This window comes from Orbicella faveolata, unplaced genomic scaffold, assembly GCF_042242905.1.
Source record: "Orbicella faveolata isolate gen_17 unplaced genomic scaffold, um_ofav_v1 contig_2, whole genome shotgun sequence".
Classification (NCBI taxonomy): Eukaryota; Metazoa; Cnidaria; class Anthozoa; order Scleractinia; family Merulinidae; genus Orbicella; species Orbicella faveolata.
The window spans coordinates 24,863,449-24,881,176 of record NW_028301547.1 but is presented as its reverse complement, the minus strand read 5'-3'; the positions used below and the strand labels follow the sequence as shown (position 1 = coordinate 24,881,176).

Genomic DNA, 17,728 nt, shown 5'->3' with positions numbered 1-17,728 from the left:
CCTCGGCGGGAAAAGGGCGTTAGGTATTTTAATCAAAAGTGAACTTTGTCGAAAACGCTCCAAATTTCGCATAGAGTTTTGTTTAGGTATGTTTAGCAATGTCCCGTAGTTTTTGCGCTAAACCTTGCTTCGTTTTCAGGATATTGCGTATGCAAAAAACCACTCGGTTTTCCTAGCGGCGTCTTTATAAAGCGAAGCAAAAACCAGCGGCAAAAATACAGGAACACGTTTTTCTATTACATTGAAGACCACATGCAAAAATTCAGCTAATTTGGAGCAAGAAAAAAGAAAAGCAACCAAAATCGTCACTTATCCCCTTTTATGACTAGCTTCTTCATTTGGTAAAAATGAAAAGCAACGAGGAACATTCTGCATGAAAATGGAAGTCTTGATTTTAATTTTTTGATATGTAAATCAAGTGCAATTCATTTGCAAAGGAACAGAGAAAATTGGGGTGTTACTGTTAGTCATGACTCATTCCAACAATAGCAAACATTTGAAGTTCTCATCATCAATCTTCCCAGAGTCTTTCAGTCAACAAACCACCGGCCTAAAGGATCGTAATTGTTTGCCAAATTAACTTGAATAAATTAGTAACTTAACTAAACATGACAGCAAGGTTTATGTAACCTGTAGTAAAATTACTAGAATTTTATAGGTTTAATCATCCCTATTTATAGTAGTGTCAAATGAGCCAATGCATCTCCCTAGTAACTGTATATGTCAGCTTGTCATTTTTTCCCCAAATTTCTCAGACCATGTCATGGATGCCTGGGGGGGGGGGGGGTACTTCTGGGTGGGGATGTGCCACTGGGACCCTGGAACCCTTAGCCTATACCAGAGCTAGTTCAGTTGAATTTTGCTAACCTATACTAGAGTAAACTCTCCAAATCCCCCCATCTATGGACACTGTTGAGGCTGATTTGTGTAAATTTAAACTTGCCGATTTGATTTTTTTATATTTTTGAGTGGCAATTTCTGGTTTCCTTACTCTAGATAAAATCTTCAACCAACCAGTCAGTTTTGTGAAAAATGATACCCTATTCTAGACCCAAACGCTCTGATTTATATACCCTATCCTAGAGTAAACTGCTTGAAAACCATACCCTTCAAAGCGGCACATACCTATATAGCCCATATATGGCAGTGCCCCCCCCCCCCCAGGAATGGATGTGGCCCTTCATATGAAGGTATACATGTAGCTGCAATTAATTAGACTTTCAGTAATATATAAAAGAGGTTGTATCTTGAGACAAGTGCAAACCAAAATCTAAATTAATTTTGGAGTTTTGTGACCAATGGAAACTCATCCATTTTCAGTGGTTTCCATGATCTGGAAGATTTCAATTAATGAGATATCAATAATCTCATTACCAATAATCGTATTAAAAACAGGATAAACATTCCAGGCATATTAGTTGTTCACAGTTTGATGAGTTTGACTATATAACAATGAACGTTTTATACATGTAATTGAAAATTCATGAAGAGGGTTTTAAGCATGAGAAAAGCTTATTTGCATTCTCTTACCTCAGTGCAGATATGATAAAGAGGAGGTTACAACACCTCCTCAGCTCAGGAGCTATGAGACCACTAGAATGAATGAATGAATCTAGATAAAGGTACCCTGGCTAGAATGGTACCTTCTTTCTACTAGATCCCCATACGATTCATCCTTACACAACACTTGTTCTTGTTCAGTGGACTATTTCTTTACTTACTAATTTGCACTAGCTAGTTCTAAGGGACCACTTTCAGACATTTTTACAAACTATGATGAGCTACGAGGAACTAGTATCAAGTTAATTATACTTGTAATAAAGTACTTGATAAAATCCCTGTTTTAAAAGGAATTTTTTTAGAGGGCTTTAACACCTTTGAGATATTTCCATGTTCTTCAACCTGATAATAAGATTTGACTTTGCAGTAAATGTACATCTCTTTCCTTTGTTGTTGATCAATGTAGAAATTAGTGTTCCACCTCTAGAAATTTTGTGCAGGTCTTTCAAATGTTAAAAATCCAGAAGCTGTTAAAGTAAAGAAAACACAATCAAAAACGGTTTTTGATAAGCCAAGTCTAATAAAATTAGACTAGTTATCTAGTATTTTGTATTTTAGTTTTTATCGCTTACGTTTTGTAACGCTTAGTGTTTGCTTACATAATATTAATATCGCTTTTCAAATTCTCATGTCTTAATTTTACTCATATTATATGCAAAATTTTATTCACTAGACATCGAAACATTGTTTTTTATCTCTAGTTTTTATCCTAAAATGTGTTTCGAAACTAATCATTAAAATTAGTTTAACCCAAGATATAATATAGACAATTCAGCAATTTGTACATGTTCCACCAAGGGTTTCATTAATGTTTTAAACAGGAAGGCAATACGTTTTCACAGACAGGCAACACTTTTTGAACTGAACTACTTTATAAAAAGACCTTCTCTCTAGATGGTCAAACCAGGCGGGCAGGATCGTCTCCACACCTGGTCAATTTGCCTGGGTCTGAAACCCCAGCATCAGGACAATGTTAAATACTACAGTATTTTCTCTAGAATTTTTTGGAAAAGCTCAAATTTGCACTAGGAATTTGAGAGGAGGGCCAGAGAGATGGCAAGAATACAATTCATCTAATTAGATTTATCTCATTACAGTGGCTAAATTATGTCATACAATTAGTGCCCTGTTGCTTGTACAAATCTAAGCAACATTGATGGTGATTTTCACAACCATTTTTGAATTGTTTACCCAGGAAACCCAGATGGATGAACCGTCAGCCATCACAAACAGTCATTATCATGTGAAAATATTTTTAGTATCTTAAGAGTCCAGGGGTTTCCCCCAGGGGGGGGGGGGGAACTCTGGGCTCTAAAAAAGACGGGGGTGCTTGTTGTACCTTTTAGGGAGAAAAAGGTTTGGTGTCTCCTAGGGTGTTCAACCTAAAGAGGTCCACAGCAGGAGCTTTTGCTGTACCTTTTAGGATTTTGAGCCGACCTGGAAAACGTCAGTGTCAGTTAAAGTGTTTAGAATTGGTACCTCCTAAAGGGGTGAAAGAAATTCTAAGGCATACCCACAAAACAGAATCTTGGCACCTCTTATGGTGTTGTTTTCAAAATTTGCAACGAGCATCCCTGTCCTCTTTATATTAGAATCCCCCCCCTTGGGAGTTTTCCATCATTTCTTACAAATTATTATCTAATAATCAAGACACTAACTGTTAGTGATGAAACCACTCTTCTCTATACTTTGCTTTGTTCATTCAATCAATTCCTTACCAACTGCGGCAAAATCTTTTCCAAATGATCTGTTTCTACTGTTGGTGATGATTCAACCTACAGGTGCAAAGTATATACTTCAAATGTGACGTCCATCAACATTTTCCTATTAACTTGTCGGGTGACATAGCTGACTATGTCAAGTTTTTGATTTGAGACCTGTCTCTGATCTGAAAGAACGCTATGGTTGTTTAGTTTACATTTCCTTTAATTATTAGTCATGGATGATATTCATCTACATGTATGTCACAAGAATTAAGAGGGTGATTGCCAGAGAGATTCAATTCATTAATTTTCATTTGATGTATGTTCAAATACTGTCACCTAGCACATAGAGAGCTTTTCAATAAATCAAAACCAAAACCAAAGTTATCACTCTGACTAATCACAAAGGACACAGATAATACAGTGAACCAAACAAAACTTGAAGCAAATACGTGTAGCGGAGGCCAAACGTGGGAAAAAGGTTAAATGTGACTGAGGCAGTCATGATTGGTAAAATTGGTTTTACTGTACTTCTGATTGGATGTCAAAGTGGCACAAGTGTTTTAATTCCTTTGTGCAGTAATGCAAAACCAAATCAAATGTGAATGATTTTCAAAACTCAAGCAAAAACTGCTCTGCTTAATGAAACAAAAGCAATTCCATTTGGGAGAATTAGAAACAGGGCATTTGGGGCTTAAATATTAATACTATACAATTTGGCATGACCTCAAGTTCCAGAGGTGTTTTAGAGTTAGTGGCTTAAAAATCTGAAGATGGCCTGTAGATGGGAACTGGAAATAAATATGTGAAAAGTATCTTATACCCTCTGCATGAGACATAAACCAAAACTACCTTAGCTTGTTGTGCTGCTCTTGCTGCCCCCTCTGAAGCAAAAACAAAGTAATTAGTGCTCTTAATGTAACTATTTTATTTATTGCTTAGATTTGTACATATAGAAGGTATATTGACATTATGGTTACCAACATGGAGAGTGTTCGACCCTGGATCAGGAAGCCTTTTATCAGAGTGAAGCCTGGTGTATTGACCCCCCTCAATCTGTTTCTTCACACATGTAGAATCATTGCTCTGTTCATACTCTCTATAAGAGAAGGGCCATGCATTGGCAAGTTTTAGTTTAGGAAGGGCCTTGTTTAAATTTGGTGAGGCAAAAACAATCTCAGCAGCCAGAGCTTTAATTTCTAGGTCTCTTTACAGAGACAGAGTGATCAATCTCGTCTTCAGAGACACAGTGTCCTAACCATGAGCTCACTGGACATTCAATGAAGTAATCCATGTTTAAATGCTTGCAGGAGTCATCGCATTGTGATCTTGGGCAAGACGTTATACTCTCAGTCACGGTGCCTCTCTCCACACAGATGTATAAATGGGTACGGCAAATCTAATTCTGGGGGTAATGCTGTGATGGATTAGCATGTCATCGAGGGGAGAGTAGAAATACTCCTAGTCACTTAATGTAACAGAAATAGGGATAAGCTCTAGCAATTTTGATCACTTGGCGAAATGCAAACTGCTTAGATCTTACTGAGCCATCCAGAGGGAAATAACTGCTGATGGCAACCATCTCATCTAGTTGGTGTCACATTATAGTTTTAGCTGTTTCACTTAATACACAATAAAGGAAGTTTTTATCAATTAAATGTACAGATTATTTGCAGTTTACATGTACCTGCAATAAATATTCTCAAAAGTTCTGCCATGAGTTTTAGTGCATCTCCCGTGCCTGTAAAGCACAACGAAAGATGTCAGAACAACATAAATACTATAACCATGTTTATTACTTTGGGTGGGGCAAAGAAAATTTGGGAAAAAAATTCAGATCATGTGTACTAAAGGCATCTACAGTTGAGTGTTGATCGATACCCTCACTAGACCCTTGATTGACTATAGACACACTGGTTGATACTCAGTCAACACCCCATCAACATCTTGGTCAAGAGTTGACTAATTTTTGCGTATTAATGCCATTGAGTGTCGATTGATACATATGAGTTGGTTGTCACTCGGCTAACTATTGACTGAGTGTGGATCAAGTGTTAATTGAGATGTGGATTGAGTGTCGACTGACTATCGACCGACTGTCAATCAAGTGTTGATTGAGATGTTGATTGAGTGTCGACTGAGTATCAATCATGATGGTCATCGAGTGTTGAGACATGCTGTCGATCAAAGGTCAATCAAAGGTATCAATTATTGACACTTGACCAGAGGTGCCTTAAGTACACATGATCCAAATAATCAGACGAGTGAGTATATCTTACACTTAACTCAGTGGGCTATCTTAATACAGGATTGTTAAAGGAATCTGGCTGCCAGCAAAAATTATCAAAGACTTGATGATCTCAGCATGCTATGCTGCTGGGTAATTCAACTGATTCTTTAGAAAAAGATGGCACAATCAGCCACCTACTCCAACAAAAAAGCTGCCTTCTTCTGAACTTTTAATATAATATAATAAAGTACCAAAATATGATTGCAACAAGCCAAGCCATTGGTTTAGCCAGGGTAAATGTACAACGAATAGACTTGGCTCATGAAATCAGCTGCCAATTTTTGTTCGTATGCAGCTTTTTTCCACAAGTTACCAATAGGGAAATTTCATGATTAGAAATTTATCTACCCAAAAAAAACAAAACAAAACAAAAGACTTGGGATAATATTCAAGGTGTGCAGAGCAGACAGGGCAGAACAATGATTGAGCTTGTTATGAACCTGGTTACTTTTTTTTTTCCTCAGCTGCATCCATAGGAACTACTTTCTGTTTTGGTTCTTAATACTGAAGCAATGAAAATGAATTAAGGTCATGCTTACATTCTGATACCTTAAATGATTTGGGGATTTCATAATTTTGAGTAATCATCCTGCTACTGTTACAAGGGTGTGCCCCAGGCCTAGAATATATCTGGTAAAATATAATGTAAATCTCAGTAATGTGTCAGGTGAAAGTTGGCACACAGGTTACCGATAGCTGAAAATGGGAGCTATTGTTCATCATTACCGCAGAAAGCAAGCTGGAAATGGCCATTTGACGGTGTTTGCCTCTGACAGTGTTTGAAAAAATGACATTTACTTAGTATAGGGTGGTGTGCACTGGAGGACAATATGCAACTGTACAAATTATTTCCAGTTACAGTATGTAGTGTAATACATATTTCATTTCTAATTAACCCTCTCTCAAAATGAGGTCCATTGTGCACGATTTGCATTCATTTTGCCCAAAAGCCAGTTTACCGGATGCTAGTTCACCTGGACTGACGCTCGGTTCGCCCAGACTGTTAGCTCCATGGTCAATGTGGATTAAAGAACGAGAAATAAACAGGTCTGTTTTTTTTTGTCTGTGTTACATTATGCCCACAATGTTGTCTGTTTACATGTAGCTCTGTTAGCAATAATAGCATCTTTTACGACAAATAGATTCTGTCTTTGAACTTTCAGTCTAGGTGAACAGACTGTTAGTCCGGGCAAACTGACATCTGGCAAACCGGCTATTGGGCGAAACGACTGGTAACCTTGTACAAGACCTTTTACGTGCATGGATTTCATGCAAGAGATTTTGCACAGCCAGTACTTTAAAAACTCACATTTTGTTTTTTGTTTGTCACGAAAAAACTGCTGCAACAACTTGTTTACTGTTTCCTGTGAGAAGAAGAACACAGCCATTATCCACATTCATTCAAATAAAAATAAGTTAAGCTTAGCTATTCACATTGAGTAAGTCAAAACAAATCACAAATAATGAGACAGGAAGGCACAGGTAAGTGGAATGAGTAAGGTTAGCCAGAAAGGACAATTTACTCGTGCTCTTTCAGTTAACAGCATATAAAAAAGTTTAAGATAAACGCTAAGCGATTTAACTTACCGATTTAAATGTTGGATCGTCCATCGGTTTCCTACTTTTGCCCAAAATTGCTGTAGGACTTGAACGAAATTTACTCCACTCTTTGTTTTTACCGCCAAAGGTGGGCACTGTCCCAGCGTTCCTTGCTGCCTGATATCCGGGACTTTGCGTATGACGGCCATTGAAGTCCGAGATAGAGCACGTTGTTCGTTTTGTTGGGGGTGATTTTGTAGTTTTTTTTAGACCAGCTTTCCAGACTTCTTTTCGTGAAATGGGCCGCAAAAAGAAGAAGGCGACAAAGCCCTGGTGTTGGTATCCTTAACTAATTCTAATGTTATTTTACACCTGAATGTAGCATTTAGGTAACTACATAAAATCCAGTGACGAAGCAGAACGTTAACCAGGCGAACTAAACCGGCCGGCTTTGGTAAAAGCTGAGGGTTGTGAGGTTTTTATTTCCCAGTTCGCGTCTTCTGGGGCTTGTTTACGAGGAATAAATCGATCAAGGTTTGGCAAAAATCATCCAATGTGCTGAACAGTGAGAAATTGTCCGGGAAATATTTCGTTCATTCCATTCTACAAGTCTAGCGTAGTATGGAGTGTGTATGTCATCGTTCAGGTTGATTATGGATGCCTTGTTTTAATTTATCGTTTTGTTGGTTAAGTCTTAAAGTTTATGTCATATCGTTACGTAGATAAGGTTACATAGTTCAAGTTGAAAACTTGTGTCATGAAAAGTTGATACCAGACCGAATGCTTATTTTAAAAAGTTTGATATTGTTCCTACTATAATTCTCTAGAGAAGAGAGGGACTGTATTTTCGCTATAAAATATGGCTCATTGGAAAGTGCTTGCTAAAAGCCTTTTTTCTTGTTCAGTGACTCTGTTTAACACAAAACTAACTCGAGCAGTGGGGGATATATATTTAACGTTTTGATAATAATTGTTAAAACATGCAAGTGATTTTTTTATCCTTCCTTCAGGGTGTTATCCAAGACAAATGATTCCATGTTTCTATTGAGTTTTAGTATAAATGTACAAGCATTCCATTGCCAATACTGTCCTTTCATTGGACATGCTACCCACCATTTATTCTGAGTAGCCTAACAGTGTTCGGTTGTTGACTGAAATGGCAGCCACCTCTTTGCATTTTCAAAGTGTCTGTGAGTTGGCTTCAGATTATTCTCTTTTGATTTCTATGCATGATCCTCAATTAACATTTGATGGAAATCTCCAGCTGATAATCAAAGAATTATTATTGTTAAGTAGAAACATTCATTAGATCTTGGGAGAACTTGAAAAAGCAGTGGAAACAGTCATTATTTAGTCATCTTCCTATAGCATTACTTGTTCTTCAAACTTCCATAAATAATAAAAATATAAAAACTTCCCCACAAAATTTCATGTAAGCTTATCGTATTTGTAGAGCATGGTAACATGGTTCTTATACCGCAATCACTAAGGCAATGAAAACTCTTGAATTGCGTCATCTAATGATCCAGTTTTTTAATAATACCAGTTATCCTATTTACACTTTCTAAACATTATACATATGAATGATACAAATGCTAATATTTAAACATGGTGCCAGCAGTTTCTCACCATAGTACTGATTATGATGAGCATTTCAATGCTTGGGAGAGTTTCAGCTATGGTCAGTGTAGTCCTTAACCACATTGAAGGTATTGTAACCGTGACTTTGATGAGGAGAAAATATTGATCCAGCATCAAAAGGCTAAGCACTTCAAGTGTCCAATATGCCACAAGAAGTTATACACAGGCCCAGGGCTGGCCATTCACTGTATGCAAGTACACAAGGAAACCATAAGCACCATTCCAAACTCTGTGCCGAACAGGGGAGACCCAGAAATAGAGATCTATGGCATGGAAGGTATTCCTGAAAAAGACATGAAAGAACGTCAACAGAGGGGTAATAATACAGGCGATGGTGAGTGGTTGTCTGAACTATCGAAATGTGCTAGGATATATCCTAGTTATGCAATGCTTTTGAGTAGTATACCATTGAATATCCTAAGAGTCACTTGAGTCTTCTCAGTTTACTCACAAGCCTTTAGGTGAGTGTGTATTACCAAGCGATAATACAAATGACAAGTGGGATATTCCATGGTAAACCACAGGAGAGCATTGCATAAATGAAGAAGCTAGTCATAAAAGGGGATAAGTGACGATTTTGGTTGCTTTTCTTTTTTCTTGCTCCAAATTAGCTGAATTTTTGCATGTGGTCTTCAATGTAATAGAAAAACGTGTTCCTGTATTTTTGCTGCTGGTTTTTGCTTCACTTTATAAAGACGCCGCTAGGAAAACCGAGTGGTTTTTTGCATACGCAATATCCTGAAAACGAAGCAAAGTTTAGCGGAAAAACTACGGGACATTGCTAAACATACCTCAACAAAACTCTATGCGAAATTTGGAGCATTTTCGACAAAGTTCACTTTTGATTAAAATACCTAACGCCCTTTTCCCGCCGAAGCTGCAAATAAACGAAGCCGGGCCTTTGTTATGATAAACAGAGCCGATCCTTTGTTATAATAACCAAGCCAAGCCTTTGTTATAAGTCGAAGTCTCGCCTCGGTTTATCATAACAAAGGATCGGCCCGCCGCGACCGCGGGGACTTTGATCTCACTTAGAAAGCAGCAAAATGTCAATTTCACGCAACGTATAAACTCAAAAATGTTAATTTTAGGTCAAAAAAGGTTTAAATGTTGATTTCACGTTAACGCGTGACGACAAGGAGGTTGATTTCACTTAGAAACCAGCAAAATGTCAATTTCACGCAACGCATAAGCTTAATGATGTTGATTTCAAAACAAAGCAAAAACCAGCGACAAAAATACAGAACCATGTTTTTCTATTACATTGAAGACCACATGCAGAAATTCAGCTTATTTGGAGCAAGAAAAAAGAAAAGCAACCAAAATCGTCACTTATCCCCTTTTATGACTAGCTTCTTCAAATGTTGTATACCATGCCATAGAAAATACAGTGGCCAACAAAATTAATGTGAGATACATGCGGCACATGATAGGAAGGTTGGATGTAATAACTTCAAATACACAGTTTGGTTTTCCTGTTTTCTGATTGGCTGTATTTTCTATAGCATGGTATAAAGTAATTGTACAATGCTCTCTCGTGGCATACCATGGAATATCCCACTTATGACTTGTATTGAAAAATGCTTTTCAAAACCTTCACCAAGAGGTGACAGATGAGACTTGCACAAGAGTTTTTAAGTGTCAGGCAAACAAGAGTAAACTCTAGACAAGTATGAAGAAAAAAATACGAGTAAATATTAGTTCACAGAGGGTTCATGAGATTCACTAAGAGTTCATAAGAGATCTTATTAAATGAAGGTGTGTGACTGCGAATGAGGTCACCTACTGCTTCTGTTTGGCCAAGGCTTAACAGAGATGTCTGAAATGTTAACATGTTCAACATTGATAAGGTGCACTTCAGAAGTGTTGAGTCACTTATAGTAATGAAGTGTAATCTGCTATTAAAACAGCTGCACTTTATGCTATCGTTTACTGATTGTGCAGTTGCAGTGTTTATCAACTTTGATGTCGTGAAAAACCTTTGCAAACAATGCCTCTTTAACATTCATGTTATTTTGATATTATTGTGCAAGACCCTGAGAGCTTATTGTTTGAATTAAAAGTTTTCAAGAGATACTTTAATCTGTGTCATACATTTATGTGTGGTCAATTTTGTTATTTTATTGGCATAGATGATGAACCAGAAAAGAAAAAGGTCAAGAGTGAGGGTCAGGCCCAAGCCACGGCGGTGACAGCAGCTATTCCCGGTGCTGTACCTATGGTGCATATGATGCCTGTGCCAGGAATGCCTGTTCCTCCAGGTTTCCCTCAAGTTCCATTCCAACCAATTCCAGGTAAAATATTTTCCCAACAAGGCTGCATTATTTTTTGTGAGAAATCATCCACCAGGGAAGACACAAATGTAATGATTTCAAATTGGCATCTGAAGAAACGTGCACATGCAATACAATGTGAACAAGATAACAGTTGTCTTTGAACCTGTGGTGTCTATTCAATGGACTGATAAATGTGCTTCACTGTAGTTGTCTTCTCAGAAACTATAAATTGTTTTGCTTTGCAGGTGCACCACACATGCCACCTATGGGATTTCCAGGTCAGATTCCTGTTCCCATGCAAATGCCAGGCCCAGGGTATGTCAGCTTCTTTGATCTATCTGTTCTTGTGACAATGTCTCTTTGTGCATTTTTGAAGCTCATGTATTATCCATTCATCTAAATCTCCTGTTAACTGTTCAACTACAGTGGTGAACATGATATGATTAGATTTGGCAACAAAATATATACTTTGCCTGTTCAACTAGTATGCCTGAAAACCAGCTAACTGGAGACAAAATGAGACATGATCATTGAAGACTATCCACTTTCAACCCTTTACCGTCACTTACATGTGGTTCCTCACACTGTCATGCAAACAGGATGAGTGTTACAAAAATATTATTGTCAACTGCTCTGAGAGATACATGTAAATATTTATTGTCTCAATGTACCACCAAATTTTAAGACCTACACATAACATTTAAAAGAGGTGTATTGCATTTAATAAGGACAAAAATGAAAAGGATTGATGAATTGCTGGATGTTCTTTCAGCATGCCATACCCACATCCTGGAATGCCTCCAAGTACCATGCCATCATCAAGCACAGCCACAACCACTGCTCAACTACAAAAAGGTCCTGTTATAGGGCCTCAGGTACCCAACACCAAACCCCTCTTCCCTGCAGCACAGGTAAGCTTCTTTTTCTTAGTTCAGGGATTGTCTGCTTTTTTCCCACTAACAGTAAGTACATGTACAAAGCTTGTAGTATACTCTACTTTCACAAACCAAGTCTTAGGATATTCGTATCTGTAAGAATGATAAGGTCTTGCCTTTTTACATGTATGTGGTAAAGGGATTTTTTTTTGTTGGGAGGAAAGGGGGGAGGGGTCACCCTTCATTTCTACAATCTATGACCTGCCTGCCTCAAAGACATTATACCAGGGAAACAGAATAGTAGCAATATGATGCAAAGTCACTTCTGGGGATGTAAGCCTTGTTATTTAAAGTCATGTGTTCAAACCAACTAGCTGCTTGTGTATTTAAGCTATAGGTAGATTGCTTATTGAGGATGATATTACTACATTCTCACTTTATTGACTTTCCAGTATGTAGCAGATTTTTAAGCATAGCTGTTAAATATTTACCATGTTATGTTTAAAGAACATTGTTTTCCTGTTTACTCTGTCCAGAATGTAAATGGCACTGCTAAATCCAGTGCTTCATCAGGCCCTGTGGGTGCAGACTTTAAACCACTACAAACAACTGCAACAGCCACTAGTTATCAAAGCCCACCAGTCACTTCTACAGGTAACTACCCAGTGAATAAGTCACATGAATGCCAAAGTCATTCCCAGCCCATTCAATGACTTCTTGTAACATATCAAACACAAAAGACCATGTTTGACCACATTTCCAAACACCGATAACAGAGTTGAAAGTACATGTACAATGACCAGTGGAGTATTTTTGATGAACCTCGAAGTGTTTTGAAATGTGGTCAAACATTGTTTTGAGTGTTTGATATATCTTCTTAATAGAAACTAAAACCAAGGAGAAAATGGAGAATTAAAATTGCAAAAATCTATGCTAATTAAGAACAGATATCCAAACACCACCATGGTCATGATTTCCTTCGTTCAAACCTAATGAATTATTAGTGAGTTTGAGAAGTAATGTTATTGTCCTAGCAGGTTCTAGTTTTCTATTTTGATTCATGGTGGTGATTATTGTACTGGTTATCACACATTTAATAAATAAAACCCTTCTGCACTGAAGTGTCCCCATAGCCTGACATTCTCATACCTGATTTAGACTGACCCACAATATTTTGTGTGGTTGTTTTCATTTTGTAGGTAAACCAGTTGTTCCACCTCCAACATCAGCTCCTGTTGTTTCTAAGCCTGCCACCATTGTTGCACCAGGAGCAACCAGCCGTTTGATTCATCCTGATGAAGACATCTCACTGGTATAAACTCATTTGTTTCCTTGGAAGTCCAAACATTTGCTGTTGAGCTTACTCTGTACATCTGGTGTTCCAAGCCACGTTTAGAGCTGTCTTCAAGATGCTAAAACACTTCAATACTTTATTTTTCAGGAAGAGCGACGAGCATCACTTTCTAAATATGCTCCAAAGACACCTAGCATGCCTTCATCAAACCCACCCACCATGGGAAGTGCTCCTCCTCTGCAGATGCAGGCTCCTGGAAGCCATCCCCCCATGGCGCCCATGCCCTTGATGCCTAACATGCAACAACCTCCAGTAGCTATGTCATCAGCACCCACAGGGCCAATGCAAGGAGGGCCAATACAGGGAGGACCAATGCAGGGCGGACCAATGCATGGAGGACCTGGAGGTCCCATTCCTGGTGGTCCAATGCCTCCTGGAATGCGACCTCCTGGATTTCCACCCAATATGCCAGGACCACCACCACATCAACAAGGGATTCCTCCAGGGATGCCTCCAAGACCACTTGGCAACTTTCAAGGGCCACCATCGCTCATGGGACCACTACCACAAGGCCCCGGTGGAGGGCCTCCTCGTGGACCCCCTCCAAGAGGGGGGATGGGACTCCTTGGGCCACACCCAGGCGGTAGGCCACCTATGAGATTACCTATGGGTGCACCTAGAAGGTTTTAGAGAGTTGTAAAATTTATTTGATTAGTTGTTACAGAAATGCCAGATGATTTTACCTTGTAAAGTAGTTTATCCTTTTTGACTAGCTACAAGCATGAAGAAGTTCTACCCTTTTGTTTGTCTTCTGTCATGTATGTACATCTACATTGTGCTAGTTTAAAGCTTTTGAATTTCTTTAAGTTATCAAATAAGTCTTTTCATATTTAGACATAAGTTCACAACAGGTATTCACATTGCTGTATGTGCATGTGCCATGTTAACATTTTGAGCTGACATAAGGTGAGTCCATTTTTGCCTTTAAGTCCTCAACTGATCAATGTCTAGCCTTTCGTAACATTGTTGACGTAAATAATTGTCTAGCTGGAAGGTGACAAGAATAAACTAAATCATTAAGTAGGGCATATGGCATTGGTAGACTGCCATGTTTTGAGAACTGAAATTGATGAGGAAAGATGTATGGCCATCCGTTACAGTGCAGGAGAGTCTTAAGTGCTTTCTCTCCTGGTCTTTCATCTGGCATTCCTGTTAAATTCTTGATAAATAAGTTTTTATTTCCTCAACTACTTAGATTCCTTGTTAGATGTTCTTTTGACTTGTCCTGTCTATACGTCCTTCCCAGGAGGAAAGAGTCTTTGTGACAGGTCAAATGAATGTCTGTATGAGAAGCTGTTTAACTTAAGGAACAGCATGATAAAAGGTAGTGTGTCAAACTAAGTCAAACGTTCATTGTAGATTTTCTTTGTGTAACTCTATACTCGTTAGAAAAAGGTAGGTGTGAACTGATTTATTGAAATTATAGAAGAGTGACTGTGTATATCAAGTGCCAAATTATTACCATATTACATGATTTGGATATTTTCGCTAGTATATGTCACATATATACAGTAATTTTTTAAACTAAGTGGTTCTTCTTGTGTGCCTTAGTTTTGCTACATTCAATAATTCTTTTTTCAAACTTGTTAAGCCATCCAAGAAAAATGGAAATGCTGCACCTGGTGTATCCTCTGTAAATACAACGTAAATAGATCGCTAGCAGGTTTGACTTAGGTCATGTACAATAAACATAGTAGTTGTAAAATTAACTTGTCTTTGTCGGTTAATTTTATTTATGGAATAGATAACTGCGGCTTTGTTATTGCATAGCCCGATTCTCAAGTGTTTTTGGGATAATTCAAATGTGTCCACGTTGGTCTTGCATATACTTCTGAGTTCTCCCAAACTCTCTTATGTTTGCTTCAGGCTATGCCAACGAGGATGTGCAACAATTATTATGAAAGGATATGTAGTTCGCACTATTTCTTACCCGGGAAGCTCAGTTGGAAGTTGTTGCAATTTGATACAAAATAAGCCTGCTAGGATCGACATTGCTGAGTTCTCCATAATGTAGAATACATGTAGTAATAACATGTTATCATCCATCGCTTGAGTAACTACTCATCGCAACAATATACATTTACTTGTAAGCAATAGGGCTTGAAGTGGTCCCAAAAATTTGCATTAATTATTAAATTTGTGGAAGAACCTAGTAAGGTAGGTCAGTTGGGATGTAATTTTTTTCAATGGGTATTATGAATAAATATTTTAAAGTCAAATGCTTTACATGTAAATTGTAATTTTTGCAAACTTTTGGTCTAAATGGCAGTTCTTTTACTTTCAAGACGGTATTGATCGTTACTGTACATTGTATTAGATATTACTGCACGTAGGTACTGCTTTATATTTTTCCAAGTCTTGTAGTACGTTATTTTGGCGAGCATGAAATACAAATGACAAGTATTAATGTATGGTGATACTAAAGTCAAACTTTGAACTGTGGGAAAACTTAGAGGACATCATGAAACCTCGTAGACCCGTATCCTGGTAATCCTGCGTTATTTGTACTTATCTGAGTGTAGTTATCTTCTTGCTGTAAGTGCCAGTGGTCACTTGAAAGCTTCAAAACTCCCATAAGCCCTTCATTCAGAGCGTTAATTAATTCAGTGCTTTTGCCTGACCATCTCTTGATATAAGAAGTGGAGAAATATCCCACCTCACCCCCTCCCCGCTCTGTAAAAGCATCAACCGTTAAACGTTTGGGAAGAAATATGGTTTTTAAGTGACCACTAATCACTACGTACTTAACCATCCACTATTCCGTAGCTCATTAGATCATTTTTTTTCTAAAGCAATGACTTGTCATATTGACGTGCACTTCGCAAGGTAGGGTTCAATCATTGCTGATTAGTTTGGGTGCACTTATCTTTCCATTGGCAGAACTTTCCAACCATGTTTGTTCAAATTTGTGGAAAGGTAGGGCCACGTTATCCAGGTTTGGTAATCTTTAAACTTTATCTGTAAAATCAGTTTTGATGAAATTGGTCTAATTTAATAAAAGTAAACATTCAAAGTCTGGTTGTACCGTGTCCTTTGTACAGTGGTGCCTGTTTCTTTGTAAGGGCCTGTTCACATGGAATTGGGGGACCGCGGGCAGCTGAGTTCCCCCGCCTTGGTTGGGTAACCAATCTATCCATACAATCTCTCTTTTTTTCTTGATCGCGTTCACATGTGAGGTGGGATACCCCACCAAGGCGAGTTACCCGGTCACCCGGTCCAGGTAGTCCGCTTCGGTGGGGTGAGTTTTCTCCATGTGAAAGCTGTGGGAAAACTTAGGACATCATGAAACCTCGTAGACCCGTATCCTGGTAATCCTGCGTGTTAATTCGGGTTACATTTCATTCTGTTGAATGTAAACAAGTCGAGGACATTATAAATGCAATGCCTTCTAATAAGGCTCCTGGGATTGATAAAGTGCCAACTCGAGTCATTAAAGACTGCCTGCCGATTATACTCCCTTTTGTTACATCAATCATCAATGCTTCTCTTTCATCTTCAACATTCCCAGGGATCTGGAAAACAGCCGAAATCACACCTATTCCCAAACAAGGCAATCACGAACTTCCTAACAATAATAGACCAATTTCGCTACTACCTGTGTTGTCAAAGGTCTGTGAAAGAGTCGCTTATAATCAGTTTGTCACCTATTTGACAACAAAGAAGAGGCTGACGACAAAACAAAATGGAAGCAGAAAATGGCACTCTACTGAAACATCATTACTTCGCACGACTGATGCATTTCTTAAAGGAATAGATAAAAAGAAATTAACTGCCTGTGTTCTCCTAGATATGAGCAAAGCGTTTGATAGTGTCGACCACCAAATACTGTTACGAAAACTACAAGACGTTGGCGCCTCAACTAGTGTGCTACAATGGGTTAACAGCTATCTCACAAATAGATATCAAGTTGTACGAATTCACTCCACTGTTTCCAATCCAATACCAATTGAATATGGAGTACCTCAGGGTAGCATCCTGGGCCCCTTATTATTTAGTATATACGTTAATGATCTACCGGAAGCTCCACGGAATTGCTCTACTGAATGTTATGTAGATGATACAAAATTGTTTGTTTCTTTTCATTCACAAGACACCCAACAGATTGTTGAGGAGATGAACGAAGACCTCCTCGGTGTGCGCAACTGGTGCTTCAGAAATCGGCTATTACTAAATCCAGACAAGACGAAATTAATTGTTTTCGGGAGCCGACAGATGACTTCGAAGCTCCATGATTTTCGTTTGTCTTTGTTGGGAAAAGACATCTCCCCAGTACAATCAGCCAAAGATCTCGGCGTGATTTTGGATTCGAACTTGACATTTGATGATCATATTAAGACCACAGTATCGGAATGTATCGCACGCCTAGCGCAAATTAGCCGTGTCAAACATTGTCTTGACAGAACGTCGTTGTTAACCATGATAAATGCCTTGCTTTTCAGTAAGTTGTACTACTGCTCGAACGTCTGGGCAAATACCACAGAGAAAAATAT

The 17,728-nt window shown here is 38.3% G+C and overlaps 2 protein-coding genes across 3 annotated transcripts; one reads left to right on the top strand and one right to left on the bottom strand.

The window, feature by feature from the left end:
- Positions 1 to 76: 76 nt before the first annotated feature.
- LOC110056313 (centromere protein X-like) lies at positions 77 to 7,243 on the bottom strand. 2 transcript variants are annotated; one of them, XM_020762768.2, is made up of 6 exons: positions 7,141 to 7,243; positions 6,863 to 6,917; positions 4,951 to 5,004; positions 4,116 to 4,147; positions 3,279 to 3,335; positions 77 to 2,027 (listed from the first exon to the last, which is right to left on the bottom strand). In XM_020762768.2, the coding sequence occupies exons 1-6, from the start codon at positions 7,162 to 7,164 to the stop codon at positions 2,013 to 2,015; spliced, it is 237 nt and encodes a 78-aa protein (XP_020618427.1). In that variant the 5' UTR covers positions 7,165 to 7,243; the 3' UTR covers positions 77 to 2,012. The 2 variants fall into 2 exon arrangements, with proteins under 2 accessions (XP_020618427.1, XP_089145143.1); XM_089289017.1 differs by lacking the exons at positions 77 to 2,027; positions 3,279 to 3,335; positions 7,141 to 7,243 and having other exon boundaries at positions 4,023 to 4,147; positions 6,863 to 6,976.
- A 34-nt stretch (positions 7,244 to 7,277) lies between these two features.
- LOC110056312 (BUB3-interacting and GLEBS motif-containing protein ZNF207-like) lies at positions 7,278 to 16,251 on the top strand. Its single transcript, XM_020762766.2, has 8 exons — positions 7,278 to 7,431; positions 8,802 to 9,067; positions 10,866 to 11,027; positions 11,255 to 11,324; positions 11,782 to 11,920; positions 12,421 to 12,538; positions 13,084 to 13,196; positions 13,326 to 16,251. The coding sequence occupies exons 1-8, from the start codon at positions 7,391 to 7,393 to the stop codon at positions 13,866 to 13,868; spliced, it is 1,452 nt and encodes a 483-aa protein (XP_020618425.2). The 5' UTR covers positions 7,278 to 7,390; the 3' UTR covers positions 13,869 to 16,251.
- Positions 16,252 to 17,728: the final 1,477 nt, after the last annotated feature.

What these genes read in the sequence shown, in the direction of transcription:
- LOC110056313 (XM_089289017.1), bottom strand. Translation starts at nt 6,950, where the DNA reads ATGTGGATAATGGCTGTGTTCTTCTTCTCACAGGAAACAGTAAACAAG. An exon ending in TGACAAACAAAAAACAAAAT is followed by an intron (nt 5,005 to 6,862) that starts GTGAGTTTTTAA and finishes TGTGCTTTACAG; the next exon opens with GCACGGGAGATGCACTAAAA. An exon ending in TTTGAGAATATTTATTGCAG is followed by an intron (nt 4,148 to 4,950) that starts GTACATGTAAAC and finishes TTTTTGCTTCAG; the next exon opens with AGGGGGCAGCAAGAGCAGCA.
- LOC110056312 (XM_020762766.2), top strand. Translation starts at nt 7,391, where the DNA reads ATGGGCCGCAAAAAGAAGAAGGCGACAAAGCCCTGGTGTTG. An exon ending in TCCATTCCAACCAATTCCAG is followed by an intron (nt 11,028 to 11,254) that starts GTAAAATATTTT and finishes TTTGCTTTGCAG; the next exon opens with GTGCACCACACATGCCACCT. An exon ending in CTGATGAAGACATCTCACTG is followed by an intron (nt 13,197 to 13,325) that starts GTATAAACTCAT and finishes TTTATTTTTCAG; the next exon opens with GAAGAGCGACGAGCATCACT.